This window comes from Columba livia, chromosome 1, assembly GCF_036013475.1.
Source record: "Columba livia isolate bColLiv1 breed racing homer chromosome 1, bColLiv1.pat.W.v2, whole genome shotgun sequence".
In the NCBI taxonomy this organism is placed as follows: Eukaryota; Metazoa; Chordata; class Aves; order Columbiformes; family Columbidae; genus Columba; species Columba livia.
In genome coordinates this window covers 172,778,258-172,803,195 of record NC_088602.1, presented here as the reverse complement: position 1 = coordinate 172,803,195, position 24,938 = coordinate 172,778,258, and the positions used below count along the sequence as shown (strand labels likewise).

Genomic DNA, 24,938 nt, shown 5'->3' with positions numbered 1-24,938 from the left:
CCCCGCCCCGCCCTCCTCGTGCCGCCGCCGGCTCGCGCACGCCCGCGCGCCCCCTCCCGCCGCGGCCGCGCGTGACCCTCCTCCTCCTCCTCCCGCTGCTGCTCCCCCGTGGGGAGGGGGCGGTTGCTAAGGGAAGGGGGCGCGCGCAGGCGCCAGCCCTTAAAGGGGCCGCGCGGCCGTGGGTGTGAGGGCGGGGGCTCCGCCGGGACCGCCTGCGGGGGGTGACCCGCGGCCCCTGCGCCGGGGGTCGGTGTTCGAAGCCAGGGGCCAGCGGGGGAGCGGGGCGGGCAACCCGGCCGGGCAGAGCCCCGGCATGGCGGCCGTGGCGCCGTGCCCCTTTCCGCCCCGGCGGGCTTTTTTTACTTAAAACAATGGCGGCAGCGGGGGCCGCGCAGCCTCTTCTGCTCCCTCTGCACACACATGCACTGTCACTCCCTTCCAGCCAGCGGGGTGGCACTGGGGGAGCAGGCGATCTTAAAGTACCTATGGAGGCAAAAACTAACAACAAAGGCGCTTAAACCCTTTTTTTTTCTTTTTTCCCCATTTTGGCTGGTGCTTTTTTGTGGCCTTATTTTCGAACCAGTATAAGGTACTGCAAGGTAAATGGACCAAGTGTGCTACAGAAACCTTTAAAAAGAATAGAAAAATGTTAAGTCACTTAAAGGAATTCCCTGTCCCTGAGTGTTACTGCAAAATCCTATTTAATTTGCAGAGTGCTTTACGCTCTCTCGCAGGTGCTAAAAAGGCATAAAGAAAAAAGCTCAGTCACAATCAATTCTGTGCGGTTCAAAATGGAAGCGTGCAGCCCTGCAGCTGACTTCACGTGGAGCTCGCCGCCCTGCGTTGCCTGGCACGCACCGGAGCCGCGCGTTCTCCTGCGTTAGCGCCGCTTTGGGGTGAGGAGGGGGTGCGTTTCGGAATTATACCCTCTGGGAAAAGGGGAACTGTGGTGAGGGCTGTAGGCAATGGCCATCCTGCTTCTGCTGCCTTCTCACCCCAATAGCTGCCTGCAGAGCACGGGCACCCCTCAGCTGCCCGCTTTTCAGCCAGCCTGGCAGGGGGCACTTGTAGCCCCTGGGGCCTTTGCTAACCCCATTTGCCATTCCCCTTTCCTTTCCAGCTCCGAAGTTCCACTCAGAAGGAGAATATTCTGGAAATGGCTCTATATATCAGTACCAGCAGGGATGTATTTCCCAAAAACAAAGGTGGGCAGGTAGGAGAACTAGCCCTTTCATCACTGCCTGTGACTCAGACAAGATCTGTCACAGTGTTTTGTTCTTTTTCACCTTAGCAGATGAAACGTTGCAGCCAACGCAAGCTCTCTGGCCAGAGAAAAAGTGACTCAAGAGAGGACACATTCCCCACCACCTCATCCTCATTCAAAGGGGGGTGGATAGAGAGGCTGCCGAATGCTGACAGAGAAGAGCTGTCAAATGGACAGTCACAGGCCCTGATTCAGGTAAGAATAATTCAGAGAACACCGTGTTTCCGTGGTCAGGGAGTGAACCACAGTGTACTTCACCACTGGTAATTCTGCATTTAGGTCATATAACTCACTTCAAGCATAGACTGCGAGAGGCCCTTTCTCAGGTATTTACCACCATAGGCCAGCTGAGAACAAAACCCCAGGCAAGATCACTCAAGACTCTCACCTGGAATGGGACAAGTCCTTCTGGACTGCCCCATTTCTCTAGGGACCACTTTTTTAATCTCAGTTCTTCAAATGTCGGAAGGTGACTTGAAAAGAACAAGTCGATCACACCCGTTGTGTTTTGCTTTTCACTTTTTAAACTGCTTTTAACTTTGCACCTTAAGTGTTCATTAACACCATCCACATTTAAATTGGCTTATTTGTTACCGTTCACTTTGTTTAAACAACTGCTTTTACACTTGTGGCTGAGCGTCAAATAACTGAACTTCCAGACATCAGTATCATCCACCCTATAGAGCAGGCACTCCCAAATATAAAACGGGGGGAAAGCCCTGACACAGCTACACAAACACACACGCAGCAGCTGTGATTGGTGGCCTTGTCCCCAAACAGATGTGCAGGTGATGAGCATCACACCTCACCTCAGGGCAGGCACACAAGGCAACCCCAATCCATGGACCAGAAGGGGCAGCAGTATTTCAGAGAACTCCATGTGCTCTTCCCAGTTATTTTTTCCTTTCACCTGTCAGCAGGACCTTCTTTCCTGCCACAGCAGCTGCTCAAATCACCGCAAGCAGCCATTGTACAGGTATTGCCCAGCCCCAGGCTCTTTCATCTAACTTGAACTATCAGAAAGCAAAATAGCAGCAGAGTATCCAGCTGTTCAGAGCATTGTTGGTTATTTCCTTTGTTTCATTCACATTTCCAGTGAAACACTTAAGCCCAAAACAACCTGGAAGATGGCACTCCCAGGACAGCTACTGTTCACTACAAGCGCTGAAACAGAGTATTTTTTTGGCACCTCACTGCCCTCCAGACCGTGGTGCCATAGGATGCACCATAGCACATCTTGCTAGCACAGACAAGCCAGAGCACAGAAGCAATAAGCTTTGTGGGAGCAAAAAGACCTTTCTCAACAGAATCACTGGTAAGTGTTGTATGAACGTAGGTAGAGAGCAGCCGGTGCAAGAATATTATTTATTTTTTAAATAGCATTGATAATGGGATACTCACCTGCTCCAAGCCAGTAGCTGCCTCCAGGCTCGTTTTTTGAGGACCTGTGACCTGGCAGGAGTAGCAGCACTTATCTTCGCTAGAACAACTCCAAGGGTTGATCAGCCAACTCCGCTGCTGCTTGCTCCGGGGAGGCTGCTGCCAGGAGCAGCAGATTTCTGTAAAGAAATGGTCATTCTCTCGCCTATACTGGGAGCTGGTGCAGCTGCACACACCTCAGCCCCTTGAGCAAACCCTCAGTGCTGTGGTCATTGTATCAAAATGCGGTGAGATTTCCCAGCTGCAACTCTGAAACAGACCCGAGCAAGGACAGGCACCTCAGAGCTGACTGTGTCCTTCCTCGTGCAGCAGTTACGGGTGGCTCAGCATGACCCAAGCAGTGGCCAGAACATCCACCCTTCCAGCTTGCAGAGAGAGGAGAAAGGCCGTGGGGTTCATGCAGTGCCCACACCACAGGGTTAGTATGATAGCCCAGGGGCCTGCCTACGAAGTTTCCAAAGCAGACAGCCACCCAGGCTGCCCCTGGATCAGAGTGATTACATGATCCCTCAGGTTTCTTCCATCTTCACTTTAAAAACAGTCGCCTGGAAAAAAAAAAACACTGGGAAGAGAAGGACCAAGAGCAGGGGAGGCGAGTGGCACTGAACAGACAGGAGATGACTGCCAGGTTCCTGTCAGCACTTGCCATCCTAGGGGCCACACACACTGTGTTTCGCTCCATGACTCTCAGAGAACACCAAGCTGCCCAAACTGTGCCGTTTCCCCTCTTGGGTGCTGCCTGCCATAGCAGGGCCCCAGGGGCTCGTCCTGTGTCACAGCTGAGTGACTGTGTTGTCAGGCATCGTCTCAGGAGAGATGCGTGAGGCAAGCCAGCAGCACTGCATGGATCAGAGGGGCAGCACAGCAACAGATTATTAAAAAAAGAGAAGTACTATCCAGATTAACCTTTAATCCAAGCAACACATGCATACACAAGGACAAGCCCTTATGAGTTTCTAGTGACAGCCAGTCTCTGCAGTATTGGCAGGGGTAGGAAGAAACAATCTCCAGCATAGGCTTTCCCGTAACACTGCACTGCAGTTTCTTACAACTTCACCTGACTCACTAGCTGCTGCCAGAAAATAAGTGTCTGGCTGGAGTCCTGCTCCAATGCCATCATTGAAATCCAGCCTCCCTGGCTATGGGCAAACACACTGACTGCGCTTTGGTAATGCAGGCAAGACCTAACCATGCGACCTTGAGCCATGACTGACTCAGGAAACGCACCCCATTTCCTCCCACTTTTGCTTGATATGTTTTTGTAATTGACGTCATAGCTGCATTTGGATGCAGGTCTGACCCTCACGTTACATCCACTGAAGACATCTTTGCCCCATTTGGTTGCTGAGGTACCTCGATTAATGGCTGGCCTCCCCTCCACAGGAGATGGAGAGGCACACATCTTGAGAGACCAAGGTTTAGACCAACACAAACTAAGTGGCCCTTTGGGATTCTCTCCATGAGGTATCTGCAATCCCAGGATTGAGGCTCCTCAGCCAACTCCTCCTGAGCAGCAGTGAATCAGACGCCCAGCTTCACTGCTGGGCTCCTGGGGAGCTCATTGAAATCCCTGCAGGCCAACCCACTGGAGGCTTTGGCTTGGAGGAGAGCAGGCTTCCCCGCTGGCAACCAGTGCAGAACATGTTTGGCAGCCCAGGCCTTGCCTCAGATTTTCTGTTCCCACAGAGATGCAGGATTTGGGGCACACCAGCACTCCAGAAGAGCTGTCCTGGCGCCGCAGCATTGTGCGAGGACGTCAAGAACTCCCTAACGCAGAGCAGCAGTCACCCTGCCATCGGTGTCCTCCTCTTCAAATTCTAATCCATCAAAGACCAACCGTCCCCAGGTCACCTCTGTACAGCCCTAGCCCAGTGGGTTAAAAATTAATAAAAACCTAACCTCCTCAAATCAAAGTAATGAGTAATGTCAGAAACAGCCTTTTGCAGGCTTCATTCTTCATTGATCCTTCTTTACTGATTGTTTCTCACGCATGCACACACACACATTTTCCATTCCTTTTCCAGCCATGCTGCATGTTTATACCAACAGAAGCGACCAGTGGAAAACAATTCAGCTGTAGAATTAAAGCAAGGGGAAGTAAATGACCACACAAAAAGACCATAAGGTAAATGTCAGTTTTCATATTTAATATTTTAATAATGTTGTTTGCAACATTTACCACATAAATCATCTAAATAAATAGATGCTGTACAGTCTCTTATCCATATCAGTACAAAAATAAAACCACACTTTGTGTCAAATTATACTTGAACCTGCCCTCCCTTTGCTATTACAATCTCCTTTTACAGCACATACTCGCTCAGAAAAGGCATTTATATTCCAATTGGTTTGTTTGGAATTGGTTTACTCCCTGTTTCCCCCCACTCCCCAAATACATTCAGTTAGTCTGTACAAAAGCTAGAAGCTCATTCTGTGCAAAAGGAAGCTTTCTGTGTGCAAAGACTCAGATGCTCAAGCGTGCTGACAGGAACAACAGCAGCAACTGAAGAGATAACAACAAAAATCATGGAGGACTCTCCCCTCTAACTGACCCCATCCTCCATTTCCCCCCCAACAGAAAGGAAGCATACCGAATTAGATGAGCTGGTGTGCAAAACACTCCTAACGATGTGCATACACCGAGGGGAAAGGTTGGTGCTGAAAACCCAGCAAGAGAACTGGGGTTCCCCCAGCTGTAGAGCTGGCTAGGTGAGGAAAAAAGATTTTCTTATCTCAGCCTGCTCAAAAGGTTTCTGAGTTTTTGAGAACAAAAGCACCATCTAAATCATTTTAGTTCTTTTGTTGCCATTCTGTTGGAGATGGGATGAGGAAAATGGCCTCTGGAAAAATCCAGGAGGTACTGAAGACAGCTCCTGGTTCACCCTCCCTTCCTCACCCCACCCCTTGCAGATATCTCCCTGTTCCTCAAGTAAGCTAATAAGGTGCAGTTTTTCAGACAGGAAACTAAAAAGATGTCTCCAGAGCTAAAAGAAGTGATCATAGTTCCAGACTAGGATCACTCAAATTGAAACTCAGCTTCATTTTTCCCTTTCCTCAGACAAAGGAGGTGGGGAGGGAGGAAGGCGACCTGCACCCTGAAGCAAGCAAGGGACTTTGCAGGTCTCCTCTCCTCTCCTCCCTGAGGGAGCCCTCCTTTCCTTGGCACGGCCGGAACGCCCTCCTCTTCAGCCATGGGAGGGAGGCAAAGGGCTGGGTGGCAGCTCTGGAAAAATGATAAGGAGCAGCCAGCATCCTGAAACAGATACATCTTTTGCTTTTCAAATGCCACTTTTAGACAGACGATAAGGAGTACTTAGCACTCCTAGTACTTTGCATTTCCAAAGTGCTTCAAAATATACTTCAGATTTAAAAGCAAAAAAAAGCTGCTTAACATTTTGACAGATTTGCAAAAAGCTGCTTTGTGCTGACACTACATTTTCTGGTTAAAAAAATAATAATAATAAAAAAGGCTTTCCACCTCCTCCTTCTGCAAAATCTCCCTCCTAGTCAAAACTCTGCTACCCCAGTAACGACATATGTTGTGACAGAGGTTCCAAACCACCTTATGAGCTCTCCCCTTCAATATCCGTCTGGCACCCTCAGACCAGAACCCCCAGCATCTTTGCAGAGCAGCCCATGGCAGATGGAAACAACCTCAGCAGCAAAGCTTCTACCCCATCCCAACTTGGTAGCAATCCATCTCCCCTGGCTCAGCCATTACATGCTCCCACTGAGCCCTGCTCCTCTCTACAACACACAGTTAACTAGGGATCATCTCCCACTGCTCCCTGCTAAGCCACTGTACTTTAAAAAATTAAGAGTGCAAGGGAAAGAGAACTGGAAGAGAAAAAGGGGTCATCACTCCAGGAAGTGCTTGTTAAAGGAAAGGATTTGAAGGGTCTGAATTCATTTTTAAGTGATTGCTTCTCTCTCCTTCCAGTTGTCCCGGGGCTGTTTTGTAGGCCTTCCCATCTTGACCAACTGCTTGGGTAGAATGCAGGTGGTTCGACACCCAGAAGGTTCACTCTCTCTCTGTGAGGACAGCAAGTTCAGCAGGCAGAGGACAACATGGTCTCTTGATCATAAGCTATTGTCTCAAAACAAATTTACCATGCCCTTGGGAACAACTGTTTTATGACAAGCATGGAAAAAGTGACATGTTCCCTCTACCTTTATGTGCTAATGCTATACATTTCCATGTAGAAGTTGCCCTACACAAGCTGTCAATGTCCCCATCTCCTTTGCTTTCACAAATGATGAAAGACAGCTACATAAATGCAGCACTGACCACCTCCTCTACAGAGGGCCCACTCATAACTCCAAGGGCATCCACCCACTGATGCAAGGGACCAGCTTCACAAGTTCTCTGCACTTCTAACATGCCTTCTCTCTCAACTGCACCCAAAAGCCTGTCCTCAGCCACCTCGGCACAGCAACTCTGAGGCAGCTGCCCCTACTATTTTTCTAGAAAGGCTCACTGCCTTCTTCTTAGGCTACAGTTAAGCGAGGGAGGAACAGAAGATGGGTAGATACCAGTTCGATTTAGAAAATTAGGTTTTTGCACTTTGCCTAATTCAGAAAGCACAAACCTAAAGTTTGAGAGGAGAGGAAGGGGTGGAGAGGTGGTGGTAGATTTAGCTTTGCTTAAATACATGGATGTGGCTGACAACTCTTGCCACTGCCTTCCGCACCCTGGCCTCTGTTGTGGCTACCACCGAGGGTCCTGCATGAGCTACCCTGCCTATTTTTTGACCTGTGTGAGGCCTCCCTTCTCTGTTCCAGTGAAACCAACAAACAGCACTAGCTGGCGTACAGCAGGAAACAGCACTGGGGCCAAGGGCCCCCTGTGAGGTGAACAAACAATTTTATACATTCAGTCACAAAACACCAGAAGAACAATTCCAGACAATTTCACAACACTAACAACAACAAAAAAAGCCACTCGTTTCTCAATAAGCTTCTTTCTGTCTGAGGCTCCAACATAAGCAAGGGTCAATTCACTAACAAATTTGGGTTTATTTTGGCAAAAGGAACTGCTTTTGGGTGTTCTCACAATAATATCCTGGCCTTGCTTGAAAAAGAGAAAACAAAACAAAAACCAAAACCACCTTGGTCTGACTTCACAAGCAGAAGGGCCCCCAAGCAAATCCAAGACAATAAGGAGCATGCAGGAGCTAAAAGGCTACTTAATGCCACTATTTATGTGTTAAAACTTGCTGTTCCAAGGTATCACATGTATCAGTACAACAATATCTAGTTTATAACCATCCAGGAACAGAGGCAGTCCTTTCCTCTTTTTTTTTTTTTTTTTAAGACAGCATTAACAATAAAGGTTTTCCAATCTCATGAAGCCCCTCAGTTCTGTCACATCATATATAGTGAGATCACTCTGAGAAGATCTACAAAATAAAATTTTCTGTCCCCAAAATGTGGCTGGTAAATTCTCAAATGGAAACAGTTCTAAGAATCACTATTAGAAGAGCTCTTCTTCAAGAAGTTTGTTTCTTGCATACAGTTCAGTAATTTCCACTGGCTGAAGTTTGATTTTCTTGTTTACAGCCATGGAGCCAAATGAGGTATGGGAGAGTTAACCCATTTCTATTCTTGGCTTGTGCTTTAAATAGAATTATTAAACTCAGCTTCAGCTGGATGCTATTCTGGCTCTTCTAATCAAACGGAATGCTTAACGAAACTCTAAGCACAGCATCTGATTTTCATGATATGTTAGTCCAAGAGGTCCCAACTCAATTTTCAGATTTTGGGTTGAACTCGCAGATGGATGGTGTGGGGGAGAAGAGACAAGTAAACCCAGACAACCTCTCTTGCCATTACAAGTAAAACCGACATACATCTCTACACCTGCAGAAGTGGAATAAAGCTCATTTTAAAGTCTGTGAGGACCAGCTCTACCAAGGAAGTTTATGATATGTCACCAGATGATATGGAACAGAGCCACATTTTAAAAAGATCAAGAGAAAAATCTTCTCAAAAAGATCTTTAACATGAGTAAGAATTCATGAACGTCAAAAAAGTCCACTCCAACACAGTAACTGCTTAGTTTCCTACCACAAACTCCTCCTCACATACACAAAACCAAACCCACGCACATGCAACTTGTTGCATCGTAACCTGATAAGGGTTAACTCCTCATTGACCTGTATGCAAAGCAGCATGGTAGCCAGGTACTTTGTTCAACACTTCGTGTAGCAAGATGATTAGTCACCAACAGAACGCATGCTAGCTTCATCCAAAAAATGATTAAGATATGAAGCTGTGGGTGGATCCTCTTTGAAAGACAAACACAGGTCTTTGAAAACTCTACTGCAAGAGGAAGAAAATATGTTTAAAGAGAAATGCCAAAACAAAACATTGAGAAGTCTCAGCTGGTGAGTGGCGAGAAAAACAGAGGATGGAAATCCAGTGTATTAGGACAAGCTCTTTCCTGCCGCAGGATTGGTATTGCTTCCAATGTTCACCAAAGCCAGGAACTTTGGTAAACAGGAAGCTTTTTTTGGTGTGTTTGTACACTGAGATAAAGACAGGACAAAGGCAACAGTGGTTGCATTAGAATAAAGAAACCAGATTCTATAAATGCCATGAAGATTTAGCAGGATGAGCTGGAATTCAAGACTTTAAAAAATAAGCTAAAAATATTGCACTTCTGCAACCAGAACTACCTGACCTGCTACAACCCCCAAGAGCAGACTCAGATATGTGGTACGTCCACTGCTCACACCCAAAGAAAGATGCAGGTATTCAGATTTGGCAAATGTTGGGTAGAAAGGGTATGTGGGTGTGTGTGGGGGAGTGATGATGACAACACAGTCTGACCCCACATCCTGCAAAAGAGGGTGCAACTCCAGATACAGACGCCTCGCTCTGGACACCCACGTTCAACAAACATCCGGAGCCTGTATGCTTTACCTCATCAATTTGCCCTTGCTAGCTATTGCAAGCTTCTTTCCCACTCACTCTTCCTCCCACCACATAATTCCCCCCTCAGGTTCCACTTCTCACCCTCTCAGATTTCTCCATAATAAAACTCATTCGTCAGTTATTTGGGAGACAAAAGGCTAGTCCAGAAATTCAAGATCTTCCCAGTGGTCCCGAAACCGTTGTGACACAGTAGAAGACAGGCCTGATCAAACAGCTCTCTGAGATGGAAGGGGAAATCCTAAGTCTACACTGAGCTGCCATATCCTATCTGAGGTAAAACCTACTTTTAGAAACCACAGGGGCAGTCCAAGCACTTGGCAAAAAGTAGATGTGTGGAGGACCAGATGCCCCAGAGCTCCCAAATTCTGCAGGCCAGCAGCTAAGCCCTTCAAAGAAACACACTGAGGATTTCCACAAGTGTCTTTAGCTCAGAGCTCAAAAGGCTCGTAGCTTCATATAGAATAAAGACAGCAGATACGAAATGCTTCAGGTGGGGTGAGGAAACAAAGGATTTAAGGACAGTAATAATAACAGTACCCAATGTTACCCTGCAGCACTCTGTCCTGCAGTTCCCACCTTAGACTCTAGCTTACTTTTCTTGCTTTCCATAGGAAAAGGACTATATTTAAAAAGTTATTTAAATAAAATTTGCTTTTAAAAATATGGAAGAGAACATGCATGTGCAAGAACAGATGCTATGCTAAACTACCAAATCAAAATACAGCAATTCTTCAAAAACCTCAAAGTGTCACAGGCAGTCCAGCACAAGGCATTTTAAGTGCAAGATCAGGCAGGGTCTATTGAAATGCAGACTGCTTTCCTTGGCAAAGATTTTTAAGCCTTCCAAGGGGAAGTTCCCATCAGTAAGTAGTACAGGATCACAGATACTGTGAGGAGACCGGAGTCACGGAAAAATATTACTTGGGCAGTACAATCCAAGAATTCTCATTGCTAAGATTTAAGATTTTTTTTTAACCCTCCTCAAATCTAATACATGTCTTCCGCACATGTTGTTTACCTTGGATCTCTCAATGGGATCCAAGAACAGAATTTGCTGCTAATCAGAGGTCCGTTTCTAGCTCAGTTCTGTCCAATTCCTGTGTCCTGGGCCTGTGCCAGTATCCTGGATATCTTTGCAGTGCCAGGCAATGCTTCGGTTGTCCTCTTAGCCTCTCCTCCCAGGGGAGAAGAGTCAGTTTTCAACCAACTTATTACCAGAGATTCAGGGCAGCATTTGTTATTAATACTGAATTTGGCAAAGGGTAAGAACACCCCACTTTCCATAACACATTCCTTACACAGCTCAGCCAAGACTAGAAATCCTGTTTAGCATATACAGAACGGTATGTCTCGACTGCGCTGCATTTCTGGGCATTTAATGAGGGCAAATTGAATTTATGTCGCCAATCTAGATTTCAGAGATGCATTTCAGTCTTTCCACATGATCAACAAACAAAGGGAGAAACCTCTGCTGTCTATACAGACCCATGCTGCAAAGACTGGGTTAACCACAGACAGGCAAAGATGGTTCTGATGTCCTGACAGCAGGCCACAGGGAAAACAGTACTGGAGAGAAAGTCTTAATAGGCTGGAGTTATCTACACAGGTAGGATACATCACCTCTCACTGCTGCAGGAAGAGAGGGAGGAGGAAGGTGGGAAGAGCAATGCACAGACAATAATCTTTATCCAAGGGATCAGTTGCAGAGCAAGGCGGCAAGCTAGAGATCCAGCTCTCTTTCCACCTCCACATGCCCTCTCCCCACAAATGCAGCTGCCACCACTTAACAGGATAAAAGGCAGATTGTTCAGCTTGCTGCTTTCACATCTAGGAGGGGAGTCTTTGCCAGGGAAAGGGACGTCAGTTTTTCAGATGGACAAAGCAATGACAAACACACACCCCCTACACTGCTTTTTTTTTTTTTTTTTTTGCGTATCTGAAAGGGGGGAAAAAGGAAAAAAAAGAAAAAAGGTTTCTGTAAACATTTTAAGAGGTGACATTTTGGATTTTTTTTCTTCAGGGTAAAATAACCCTTCCCCCTAGCCCCACCCTAAAAGTACTGGTTTTGGGGAGCACTGAAAATGGAGATTCAGAACGGTGCGCTCCGGTCTCGGAAGAAGCCCTCAGCCACTTGTGCTTCTCTGAAAGTGACGGTAATGGAGTTTGCAGTGATGTCTGTCACTGTCACTTCGCTGGGGGGCACAGTGGGAATCCAAGGGAGACTGCCATCCACATCTGCTGCAGAAGGAGAGGCAGACAAGAGCATGTTAGTGACAGTGAAGGAGAAGGAGGAAGGAAAGGATGGAAAAGGGGCCTCCTTTCTGACAAACAGTAGGTGAAATCAGCCTGTACTGAGTCTGCACATACATGGCAAGAGAGAGCATGGGCAAGCCCTCCCCTCAGAGGCTCCGAGAAAATGGAGGATCACTGCAGGGAATAGTGTGAAAATGAAAGAGTAGCAAAGGTGTCCAAACAAAGACCAGCATTGCAGCAGACAACATAGAGGTCAAAAGACCCTGTAACGCAACCCAGCTTATCTAACCATCCACAATTCCCGGACACCTCTTACCCCATTTCAGCCCTTAATTTAGCTCTGTGTCAACAAAGCACATTCACCCAGGTGTGAGCTCACCTGCTTTTAAATGCTCTACCCTGCTGAAAAGTCAAAAATCACACACTCTTACACACGCTCTTCAGATACTTCTACGGGGGTCAAAGGGATCCAAAATGAAGGGTCTTCCTCATACTGCATGTGCAACACAACCTGGGTGCTATTCTGTCAAAAATCCATCAATACTGCTTAATGGAGAGGCTGCTCTCCCTTTCTCATACCTTTCCTTTGCTCACTGATTGCTCCGCACAAGAAATCCAAGCATCCCTGTACTTTCTCACTGCAAAAATAATTATTAGTCCCTCACTTCCCTCCAGCTCCCAGAGACCACCACAAAAATACACAGAATGAGGAAGGAAAGCATACCCTTTTCCTGTCAGTACACCTGTACTACAATACCTTGTTGTCCCAACCTAGGCAAGGAACAAGGGCCCCTTCAAAGTGTACTTTCTGGCATCTGTCTCAAATACTTGGGGTGCCTACTTTCTTCTCAAAAAGAGTCCAATCCCCGCTAACAATAATTAGAATTCCATGCAGGACGTGCATCAAGGGGAGAACAAAAGCAGTTTTACATTTCTGTGGTGCCGTGCACTCTTCCAATCCCAAAGTGCTTTAGAGCCCAGTGCTTCAAGGGGTGAACAGCGCCACACACTTGCCCATTGCCAAATGCAACATCAGGTTCCTCTGTGCTAGCCCAGTTGCTGCCTTGCTGGATTTTGGGTGCTCTTTGAATCCCTCTCAGAAACTAAGGGATAGCTTTGATTCCCAGCCTTCTCCCCAACATCCTGCCTAATCCTGCTTGGCTAACAGCTACTCCTAGCAAGGAGTAACAGGATTCCCTTAGCTACTACAAGCCACACAAACCCCAGTTTTCCACTCCTCAGGAAAGCTACGCCTCCAGAAGCTTTAATAATGCAGGGATAGAGTTTCCCTGGTAACTCAGAGCAGCAAGCACATCCCACAGACCTCCTGCACAAGATGCTGGTATCCCTCCCCAAAATGCCAAATGTGCTTGGACATCTCCCATGCCTACACCCATACTGCATACCCAGTGGGATCAGGCAGGAGTTACCATCCTCAGCTCATCTCTCATCCCCCTCTCACACAGATCCATAAACAAGTAACTTTAGAGGATGGATGGTGTGGAGAGGAAAGGGAAGGAGGGGGCAGAAGAATGCACTCTGAGTTCCTAGCAGCATTCCTGTGTGCTCCCCAGAGCAGCACTATGAGGAGTGGTGGGATCTGAGCTTGCCCACTGCCAGCCAAACTCCTTTTAGCAGAGCAGCAGGCAGAACATGTGCAGATATGTGGACAGAGGCAGAATTCATCACTACCACACCTGCACGTCACCTCTGCTGGGAGGAAACTGAGAGCAGAGTAAGTTGCAGTATCTTCTGCAAGTTTGCTGAAAAAGGCATCACTGATACAAAACTACAGAGAGGCAACAGCACCAAAAAAATAGGTTAATTATGCTATTCATCCAAACAAGAAAGGAACTTGCAGACAAGAGGGCCACGTGAGCCAGTGAGAGCTGCTCTGAGGACCCGACCTAAACCATGGTCCCAGGATGAGACAAGCAAGGAGGAAGCATGCAGAGCATCCTTCACATGTCCCAGAACTTCAAAGCCAAGGGGTCTCTGGCCTTACCTTCTTTGCTGGTGTGCTGCATGGTCTCCCAGTCCTCAGAGCCCTGGCTGCCCTCTAAACCCACTGCATCATTCAGGAAGAAGTCATGCCTGCAGTTTCGGCTCTCCAGGCTCGCCATGCGGGGGAACTTCTTTCTTGACAGTCGCAGATACTTCTGGTTTTTGCGTTGCTTCCGAAGAGAGAATGGCAGGACTGATCCTCCAGTCTTCTCAGAGAACTCTGCCTGTCCTGGCTTGGCCCCTGGCAGGCTATTGTCTCCTCCTCCAAACCTCCGCGCAAGAGAGAAACAAAGCTTGTCCTTTCCCTTGTGGGCACTCCTCAAGTCCATGCCATACAGCCGCTGACAAGACATGAATGCAGCAAGGGTCAGAGTGGAAATCTGATAATACAGTCAGGGGTCCCATTTGGGAGCCAGAAAACTACTCTTTGTTCAGACCCCAAACGTCTAGATGAGCTAGGATAAGTTGTGCTGTTTCTACAACACTGTTTTTCTCACCTCTTGTACTGTCATCTAAGCTCTTCCTAACATGTGCTTCCTAGGATTGGCTGCTTAGCTTGGCAATTCAAAGTGTGCTGGAACTCTGCATCCAACCAGTGGTTGTTTTTAACACGATGGAAAGTCCAAGCCTAACGTGAAATTAAAAGAGCACACAAACCAGGTAACCTGCAGCCACCCAAGCCCAGAGTTTATAAAATCCTAGTCCAGAAAGAAAGACCTGTTGCTTTTTGGTTTGCTATTTTAAAGACAAGTTATCTCGCTCTTCAGCTAATAGGTTAAAACTATCTGCCTACTCACTGATTTCATGTTGTTGTGTTAGCTTGTTACCCCTAATTTTGTCCAGGCAACAGCGAATCAACAGTTTCTACCTCCCTGGGGGCAGAGGAGCAGCACAGCAGCTAACAAATTAGAAACACATAGAAGAGCAAGAGGCTACCTGCAGTAGGAGACGCTTTGGTTTGGGGCCTCTTTTCCTGTACCCTGATGCACGGTCTCTCTCTTCCCTGTAAAAGGGGAACACAGATCAAACTGAGTACTAAATAGCACAGCACAAAACCTACTCAAGACTTTCCGCTTTTTGCAGCACAGCTCCCTCATTTCACAGAATCACAGAATGTGAGGGATTGGAAGGGACCTCAAAAGATCACCCAGTCCAATCCCCCTGCCAGAGCAGGAACACCCAGATGAGGCTACACAGGAATGTGTCCAGGCAGGTTTTGAATCTCTCCAGAGTAGGAGACTCCACAACCTCCCCGGGCAGCCTGTTCCAATGTTCCATTACCCTCACTGAGAAGTTTCTTCTCAAATTTAAGTGGAACCTCTTGTGTTCCAGTCTGTACCCACTGCCACTTGTTCTGTCACTGGTTGTCACTGAGAAGAGCCTGACTCCACCCTCGTGACACTCACCCTTTATATATTTATAAACATTAATAAGGTCACCCCTCAGTCTCTTCCAAGCTAAAGAGACACAGCTCCCTCAGCCTTTCCTCACAAGGGAGATGCTCCACTCCCTTGATCATCTTTGTGGCTCTGCGCTGGACTCTCTCCAGCAGTTCCCTGTTCTTCTCAAACTGAGGGGCCCAGAACTGGAAACAATATTCCAGATGTGGTCTCACCAGGGCAGAGTAGAGGGGAAGGAGAACCTCTCTTGATCTACTAACCACTCCCCTTCTAATACATCCCAGGATGCCATTGGCCTTCTTGGCCACAAGGGCCCAGTGGTGGCTCATGGTCATCCTGCTGTCCACCAGGACCTCCAGGTCCCTTTCCCCTACACTGCTCTCTAACAGGTCATTCCCCAACTTATACTGGAACCTGGGGTTGTTCCTACTACCCAGATGCAAGACTCTACACTTTCCCTTGTTATATTTCATTACATTTTTCCCCGCCCAACTCTCCAGCCTGTCCAGGTCTCTCTGGATGGCAGCACAGCCTTCTGGCATGTCAGTCACTCCTCCCAGCTTGGTGTCATCAGCAAACTTGCTGATAGTACACTCTATTCCCTCATGCAAATAATTGATGAATATATTAAATAATACCAGCCCCAGTACTGACCCCTGAGGCACTCCACTAGATACAGGCCTCCAACTAGACTCTGCCTCATTGACCACGACTCTCTGGCTTCTTCCCTTCAGCCAGTTCACAGTCCGCTCACTACCCAGTCATCCAGACTGCACTCCCTCAGTTTAGCTGTGAGGATGCTGTGGGAAACTGTGTCAAATGCTTTACTCAAGTCAAGGTAGACCACATCCACCACTCTGCCATCATCTATCTACCTTTTTATGTCCTCATAAAAGGCTATGAGGTTGGTCAAGCAGGACTTCCCCTTGGTGAAGCCATGTTGACTGCCCCTAATGACCCTCTTATCCTTAATATGCCTTGAGATGACACCAAGGATTAGTCGTTCCATCAGTTTCCTAGGCATGGAGGTGAGGCTGACCGGTCTATAGTTACCCACTTCCTCCGTCTTGCCCTTTTTGAAGACTGGAGTGACATTTGCTTTCCTCCAGACCTCAGGCACCTCTCCCGTTTCCTAAGACTTGGCAAAGATGATGGAGAGTGGTCTTAGCAATTACCTCAGCCAGCTCCCTCTGCACCCACGGGTGCATCCCATCTGGACCCATGGATTTATGGATGTCCAGATTGCTTAATTGCTCCCTAACCCAGTCCTCATCAACTGAGGCAAACTCCTCCATTGTCCTGCCTTCCTCTGGGGCCTCAGGGGTACAGGGTTCCTCAGGACAGCTTTCGGCAGAGTAGACAGAGACAAATAAGGCATTCAGTAACTCTGCCTTCTCTTTATCTTCTGTCAGCAGGGCACCCACCTCATTCATCAGTGGGCCTACATTGCCTCTGGTGTTAGTTTTATCTGCCACGTATTTGAAAAAGCTCTTTCTGTTGTCTTTGACCCCTCTCACCAGGTTTAATTCTAAGGAGGCCTTAGCTTTTCTAGTTGCCTCCCTACACTCTCTGACAACAGCCTTATATTCTTCCCAGGTGGCCAGCCCCTCCTTCCATGATCTATAAACTCTCCTCTTCCACTTGAGCTTTCCTTCATTAAAACCCAATGGTGACCAGTGTGGGCTAAGAAAACATCCCAGAATTGCTTTTTGTAGGAGTGAAAGCCTTGCAATAAGGGAATTTTTCTGACTCAGCTGAACAATAATGGGTTAGAGAAACTTATCACCTCAGATCACTTCAGTCCAGCTCTGGACCAGAATAGAACCTGAGACTGATTGCTCTGTGGGTCAGTGTTGCTTGTTCTTTGCCTCATTTCCTGAACAGTACCAATCAAAGCTGCTTTAACCCTGTCTTGTCCACCTCAGCCAACACCAGCGCAGAGATCAAGCAGGATTCATTGCTATACATTTCATCTTTGATCAAAGTAGGGCAACAGGGGCACTATATGCACACTATGAAATAAAGATACTATTTCCTTTCCCTGTATCCAGGGAGAGAAAGAACATGCACCCTTACTTTTCTTCATAAGCCACTACCAGGCGAGGGTCCAAGATATGATCCTCTGGCTCCCATGTGCTGTATCTGAAGAAAAACATAAGAAATATAAAGTAAACAATACTTTAATGAAACATTCTCTCTGCAGGCCTGCTACCAGTGTGCTGCAGCCCTGGATACTGTCTTCACAAGGGTTGGTGAGGCCTGTCACAACATTGCAAGAGCTCTGAGGAATCCCAGTCATTCCCTCCCCAACTTCCCGTATACGCCACCTCCCCTTCCCAAAACAGGCAGGGCCAAGCGTCAAGCAGCTCTTTGTAGGAAACAGGGAAGACTTTCCTCCCCAGGGCCCCCTCCATGCTGTTTGCAAATCCTGCGCAGACACTCACAAACTGATTTTAAGTCAACACCTAAACAGGTCTCATCTGCAGCACTCCCTCAAATTCAGTGAACCCCATGGAACAATTGTACTTGATCTGGTACAGCTCTCTGAAAAATAGGTCTCTCTTAATTTAGAGTGCTCGAAGAGTAAGTACGCTCTCTCACCTGCATTATTAATTACCTCTAATCACTGGAGCTGAAAGTATTCATTTAAGAAGAGTTTAATTTTTCTCCACTGATGACATTCAACTAAACACGTTTAGACCTGGGCCCTGAGGCAAGTTGATGGCCACTTTCCAACTATTCCTCCCCTTGCTCAACTCCCCCTGCAGGTTATTTCTGTCTAGCAGAGGTCATCAGTATTTCTGCGTCAGCGCAGGAGGAACACATCTGCGTTGTGGTGAGGGCTACCAAAACTACTCAAAAGCAGCTTGATGCTCTGAAAGTAGCCTGTGAACAGTGTCACTCTGCCTACTTTCCCTCCATTGCCAGACAGCTGTGACAAGAGTCAGATACTCAGGAAAGGACTGAACTCACCCAGCAGGCAACACTAAAACCAATTCTCAAAGGGCACAGCTGCACTTAATACCAGGGAGAAGCAACCAAAAACTCCTATCTGAAAGGATCACAAGGTGGTCCTCATGGCACATTTGCTTCTAAGGTGTTATGTTTGCCCAGAAAATGTGAGTGGCATGTCTCTACCATGCAAACTCAAAGGAAAAAAAAGCAAGTCTGAAACCACAAATTCTTCAGAACATTAATTTTTCTGGAATGTGAAGTCCAGGGCCTGGAGGCAGAGCTCCTCACAGCCCCTGGGGAGAAGAGCCAGAGAGAAGCCACATGCAGGTGGGCAAGAATACATTTGAATCAGTGACTTTTAAAAAGGGGAAAGCATTTTAAGATGTTTACATTTCTGAATGAAGCACAGGCTGTAGATGGGGGCACATGATACATGCATGTATGTACACAGGGAAGGTGGTCTGGAAATGCTTTTTGCTTTCATCTCTCCATTAGATAGAAGAATATTACTGAAATATAAGAGCATTCCTGGAGAATGGGTCTAGAAATGGAGTACAATTCTTTTACGAAAGAGAAAAACAAAAGTATGAAATTCAGATATCCCAAGGTACACTGTACATCAGAGAGTTAAGAACAGACATCTTTATAACCAGCTGATCCCTCTCTCCCTCCTTTGCTCAAACCTCCTGCAGCAACCTGACTGTGAGCTGCCAAAGCCAAGAGGCTCTTTGAACAGAGGAAGGTTTCCTCCCAGCTGCAGGGATTCTGGCAGTCATTCTATAAATTTAAGAAAAATAATAACACAAAGGAGAAAAAAAGACATTGGCTTTCTTTTCATGGGCAGGAGAAGAAAGGGGATTTACTTTTTTTAAAAACTGGTGGGTGTTGCCCTTTTCTCTGCAGCTCAGTTTCTGGCTTCACTGCAGTGGCAAAACACTGCGTATAAAAAAACATGGTTCAGTTTGCCACGCGCGCGCACACACGCAGAGCTATATATACGGGTACACACAGCCCAGGCTGCAGCAGAACTGCAGAGAGCAGGCACTCTGGAAAACACAGATCATATGATCTTCCTTCCCCCTCCTTCTACTCCTCCTCTTCCCCCTCCCCTCTTAACTCCAATACAAGTTGTAAACAAGCTTGTAGCTAGAATCAGATTGTAACTCCTCCATTCCTTGACTGCAGCAGAATCCAGAAATATGAGGTGCAGGACATAGCAATAATATTTTTTTATTAAAAAGGAAAAAAAAACAAAAAAGAAAGAGTAAAATACTAATTATTTGGGAAAGCAGCAAACAACTGACCTGTCCTTATTCACTTCCATGTAGCCTCCAATGGGAATGGTGAGGTAACTGGCACAGAGATTACAAAGAGCAATGCGACAAGGTTGGGGAGGGGATTTAAGAGAAACAGGACCTGGGATGAGGAAACACAATATACTGGAAGACAAAGATGCAAACAGCTTGTGGTGCTGCCTGCCATCACAGGCATGTGTATGTTTAGAAACAAGGAACAGAGGCTGCTAGCAGGATGAAAGCTGCTTCAGTGCTCACACCATCCTGGTCTTAAGCAACTCAAACCACTGAATGAACAGTTAAAATGGAGGGGGGGATGGGGGGTGGAAATCAGTGCTTTTCAGATTTGGAATTTGGGGGAAGAGAGAAGGTATTTGGACATGTCACAGCATCAAAAGAAAGAAACCCTGACATCCCCTTGCTCCCTGGGCAAAAGGCTGTGTTTTTTTAATTTCCAAAAAGAGTTTCTGACTCCCCAGAGTTTCAAGGCACAGGGCTTGGAGAGGCAGCAGTAAAAATATGGGCTGCTCTGTCCAAAGAAACATTAGGCCATGCCTCAGCCCACCTTCTTAGCAAGTGACTTACAAGAGAAGGACCTCAATGCATTTGCTCAAAGGAGAATAGGATAAACGTCAGTATTCTGACCAAAAGGGGGATGGTGCCTTACAGACTATGAATACATTTCCCAACATCTACCAGTGATTAAATTAGGCTTGGCTACTTAGAAGGCTGAAGGAGTCCAAGAACTGACCCACACTATATGGCAACTCATGCTCAACAAGTGCACAAGATGACACTGTGACAGCAGAATTTATAATGAAGAACAAAGTCACCCTTTCCCACCATCACCACCAGCGAGGGGAAGCTGCTTTTATTCACACACGCCCTACAAACACAAGGATTAAGCATGAGGATTAGGCGTGCAGGAACACATTTCAACTTCTTGGACACCAGGTACAATCTGGCAGGACCATCCTAGCAGGCCTTGCTTTGCAACTGCAAGTATGAACCCATAAAAGTAGCCCCCTTTGCTTAGCAACACACAGTGCAATTGCATGTGTAATGTCGTTGTACCCACACACATTGTGTATGTACACACACGCAGTTCCAAACAGAAAAGCAAAGACAGCGCCCCATATGGGTTGGTCAGGAGGCTGTTCTACTAGGATGCTAGCTAGCAGTAATATTCTCCAGTTACCTAATCCTTTTAATCTCAAAGCATTTTGCAGATTGTTTAGGCACAGAGCAATCACTCTTCTTCAGAGGCAGCTGCATTTTAACAAGAGAAGTATCTGTAAACAGTACACAGCAATGCTGCAATTTTTTTTTTCCTTTTTTCAACATAGCAATCAAAGCGAAAGTAGAAAAGGCCCTCAAAATAACAGACCGTTTCAGACAAGGAAATGAAGGCATGGCTGTAATTTCCACGTGACAAAGATCACCAGCATTTGGCTACAATCAATAAAACTGAAACATTGTCCCTCTCCATTTGCAAATTGTATGGGGGAAGCAGCAGGACAAGAAGACATGACCATCGACTTTTTTTCTATTTCTAAAGACTGTCTATAGCTCTAAAAACAAAGTGGGGTCCTCTTGATGCCAACTCAAAAAAGCAGGAGCCCTTCCAAGTTCAGAAGTCAGGGCTCCTTGTTGAACTCAATGAAACTACAAACATAGGTACCTAGAAAGCATCTCAGTGGAATACTTCAGTGGTGGCAAAAACCAGTCAGAATAGACTGGCACACAGTTTGTATCACTCAGCTGCCAGTCCGGAAATAGGTTTGGTTTTGGTTTGTGGCTTTGTTTTTGTTTATCGTTGCTGGAATGAGGCACAAGAGATTACCCACTAAAATGAGATGCTCAGTTGCAGAGCAAACAGTGTAAGCTACTACCAAATATTTAAAGGAAAAAAGACAAGTAAAGCACAACTTACTTTGGAGGCCATCCTTTCCACTTCACCAGGTATTCTACTTTGCCCTAAAGGTGAAAAAAGAAAGAAGACAACAGGTAAACTCCACAACCAAATATGGGCTACCATAATATGCAACCAGTCAACAGGACTAAACTCTGCAACTGAAAAGCCTATTTCCCACTACTTTATTTTCAAAATAAACCTACTTCCTCATTCAGCTACACTTGCTATACCTTTTTCCCTAGAAAACAGGCACACAGGGGTATTTAAGCATGCTTGAACTACCGTCAGCTTGGGATCATGCCTTTGCAGACGCCTAGCAGGCAGAACCCCAAAAGCCAACTGGAGAGCAAGACTGCAACTATTCCTTCATTTACAGGCAATCCTACAAGGAGTCAGCAGGCATAAACGTGAAAAGGAGATGTATGCCAGGAGCAAGTGTCAGAGAAATTTTTTTAAGCAAAGAGAAGAAATACAATATTTCAGAACCTATGAAGCATCTCTTTGGCATGTTCCCTTCCAGCTGCTACACGCTTTACTCAAATACTGTTCTATCCATCATAGTCACTCAACCTTTCTACCTAAGCAAACAGGAGCTCACAGCTGAAGTTCAGAGTTATCCATTTATTTGTTCACTCTAAGTACAAAATTTAAAAAGAAAAACAAAAAAAGCAAACATAAGCATAGTGATTAGAAACCATGCTCAAGGGCTCCATGAGCAGTGTGCACAACTGTTAAAATCTTTAATAAGCGCTTCCCAAAGCATGGCAGAGGCCTTCATCTGTGCAGGATGATCACACCTCAAAGTGCCGCTATTGCAGCTTCAGACACATTTACAGGACAGCATAGCAAGCAAAGCACTCGGGTACTTGTGCCAGAGAACTGTTTTTCTTTTTCTCACGGGGGGCTCACCAGCTTCCCAGTGTTTGAAAACACTGCCCCTACAAGGAACTTTTCATCAGAGGATCTCTACACTCTGCTTGTTTACAGGTTAATCCTCATAACACCCTGTGGGGATGGAGAGCGCTTTCACCGCTGGGGAAACTGAGTCACTAGGCTAGACCGCCAAGTCTTCCAAACCCCCTCTGGATTCGGGCTGTCCGGTTTGTTGTCAGCAGCACTGACTCTGCAGAAACTGAAACCCCTCAGCAGTAACGCCCTCTCCCTGTCCCGGTGCCCCAGAACCTCCCCCGCGGAGACCCTCGAAGCACCCCCCCACCTCGAGAGCAACTCTCGCCAACATGCGTGTCCCCCGCCCGCCGGCCCCAGGCAGGGGCAGGTGCCGGTGCCGCCCCCGCCCCGCCGTCCGCGCGGGGGAAGAAGGCAGGAGGACCACGCGCGCGCCCACCACGCCCCCTGCCCGCCGCGCTCGTGCGAGGCAGGGAGGGCGGGGGGTGTCCCGGTGATGCGCCCCCTCCCCGAGGGAGCCCGCCCCGCCGCAGCCCACCTTCCGCACGCGCTTCTTGCGGATGCTTTCCACCGCGAACACCTGCTCCCCGATGGCCGACAGCTCCATGCAGCGGGCGGGACAGCGGCGCTGGCGCCGGCCACCGGCGGCCCCGCGGCCGGGGGAGCTGGCTGTCGCAAGGCGGTGGGCGGCGGGGGGCTGCCCCGCGCGGCGGCGGTGGTGGCGGCGGCCGTTACCCGCTGGCGGCCGTTACCCGTCGCTCCCACACACACGCCCCCTCGCGCGCGGCCGCGCCCCCTCCCCCCGCCCCGCTTTAGAACCTGCGCAACGTTTTCCCCGGCGCGCGCGGGGGGGTGGAGCGCGGTGCGGGTTGGGCGGGAACCGCCGGAGGGGCCGCTGCCGCCTCAGTCCCGCTCCGCGCCGCCGCTCCGCCTCACCCCGCGGCCGGCACTCGGCCTCCCTTCTCCAGGGGACAGGCTCCCGCTGGCCCCTCGCTTTCCTCACAGGAAGGGCCGTCGGTTCCCAACACCCCGGCGCTTGCGTGGGGGGCGCCGTGAGGAGCCTGTGCCCACCGCCCGCGGGGTCTCCGGCCGCCACGAGGCGGTCGCGTTTCCGAGTGTTTCCCGCAGGAATGGCCCTCGGCGATCGCGTGTCGTGGGCGGCGGGTGGGAAACCGACAGGTGACGGAGTGTGGGAGCAGGAGGAGCACTATGCGCCTCGGCTGTCCCGCTTCTGCCACCTCGTCGGGAAGTGCTGAGGGGTTTCGTGGACACAGCACACACACGTAGCTGTTTGACACCTTGAAACAGAAGGTGGCCAAGGCTTCCTTGGGTAAGGCAAGAGAAAATATAATAGGAACAGGGTGAGCAGGCTTTCAGCACCCAAGCGTCCAGGCTTCTCTGCGCACCAGCCTGGTATGCAGAAACGTGCTTTTGCTTCCCAACCGCTACATTAAATTACAGATTATTTTTTTAAAGCCTCCTAGGGCATTTTTTCATCAGAGCAAGGACTTTTTTCCGTATGTGTAGCTACCTTCCCTCCCACAAGTGCGCTGAGTTGCTCCTCCACTGAGACTGGTCATGGCTGGATTTGTATGTGAAGTCTGAGATGGAATAAACTTTACTGTACAAATGGCAAATATTATACAAACAGGAGTCTACGATGGTAATTTAATACAAAACCGTTGATTTTCACACAACGTGCCCAGTTCCTAGCTGTGGATGCAACACATGCTTTATTCTTACTGCAGCCGTTTAAGAACTCAAAGTTCACTGTTGGGAATTGTGACTGTTGGGCTAACCATTAAGCAGACCTAGCAGTTTGTAGCACAGTTTTGGTTCTATAGCAGCGTAGCCATTGAATGTTCAGGTTTGTTGTATTGCAAAATAATAATAAAGCTTTGATCTTTTTAATCCTTCCTTTCTTATATTGTTTCTATGTTTAGAGGGAATAAAGAAAAAATAAAATTACTTTGTTTCTCAAAATTAAGACCTTCAGAAGAAGCAGAGACAAAAGAAGATCAGAACGTTTCTCTGAATTGCAATGAGCTGTTTGTAATCCCTTTCCTTGCGCTTGAATCCGATTACTGCGCTGCCAAACTGAAAAATGGAAGAAATTGTGCTCCAGTGACCACCTTAGGATAAACTAAAAGAAATAAATAAATCCAAGAGTCACAACAAACTTGCAGATTAATCCATTATTGATAAACTTCTTAGCATAGGATATTTACAACTTGTTATTTAATATGTCTTTTTAAGGTTGAGGATTTTTTTTTTTCCAGATGAAAGAAACTTTGTTAATGAATGCTAGAGGAATTTTCAAAACTAGTCAACCTGCCTTTTGATCTCAAGTTATAATACTCTTCTTATAAACAGAGGTCTGCAGCAAGAACCTACATGCTCTACATCATCAGTGGAATTTCTGCCTGCTTATTCCCCTCTTTACTTCTGCTCTCCCACAACCCCAGGTTCCAGTATAAGTTGGGGAATGACCTGTTGGAGAGCAGCGTAGGGGAAAGGGAGCTGGGGGTCCTGGTGGACAGCAGGATGACCATGAGCCAGCACTGTGCCCT

General features: G+C 47.5%; 1 protein-coding gene and 1 long non-coding RNA gene across 3 annotated transcripts; one reads left to right on the top strand and one right to left on the bottom strand.

The window, feature by feature from the left end:
• The first annotated feature begins 19 nt into the window (after positions 1-19).
• On the top strand, positions 20-5,083 carry LOC110364372 (uncharacterized). Its single transcript, XR_010469195.1, has 3 exons — positions 20-1,459; positions 2,361-2,579; positions 4,391-5,083. It is a non-coding gene; the product is annotated as an uncharacterized LOC110364372 (long non-coding RNA).
• CBX7 (chromobox 7) lies at positions 4,831-23,226 on the bottom strand. Of its 2 annotated transcripts, none has more exons than XM_065047054.1 (6): positions 22,907-23,226; positions 21,481-21,524; positions 17,374-17,439; positions 14,834-14,900; positions 13,899-14,238; positions 4,831-11,875 (listed from the first exon to the last, which is right to left on the bottom strand). In XM_065047054.1, the coding sequence occupies exons 1-6, from the start codon at positions 22,973-22,975 to the stop codon at positions 11,730-11,732; spliced, it is 732 nt and encodes a 243-aa protein (XP_064903126.1). In that variant the 5' UTR covers positions 22,976-23,226; the 3' UTR covers positions 4,831-11,729. The 2 variants fall into 2 exon arrangements, with proteins under 2 accessions (XP_064903126.1, XP_064903122.1); XM_065047050.1 differs by having other exon boundaries at positions 4,831-11,878; positions 22,907-23,225.
• Between the last annotated feature and the right edge of the window lie 1,712 nt (positions 23,227-24,938).

Bases quoted from the DNA above. Each gene is read 5' to 3' on its own strand.
- CBX7 (XM_065047050.1), bottom strand. From the start codon at position 22,975: ATGGAGCTGTCGGCCATCGGGGAGCAGGTGTTCGCGGTGGAAAGCATC. The intron at 21,525-22,906 runs GTGGGCTGCGGC...TTTCACCTTTAG, and splicing joins GCAAGAAGCGCGTGCGGAAG to GGCAAAGTAGAATACCTGGT. The intron at 14,901-17,373 runs GTAAGGGTGCAT...CCCCTTTTACAG, and splicing joins GTAGTGGCTTATGAAGAAAA to GGAAGAGAGAGACCGTGCAT.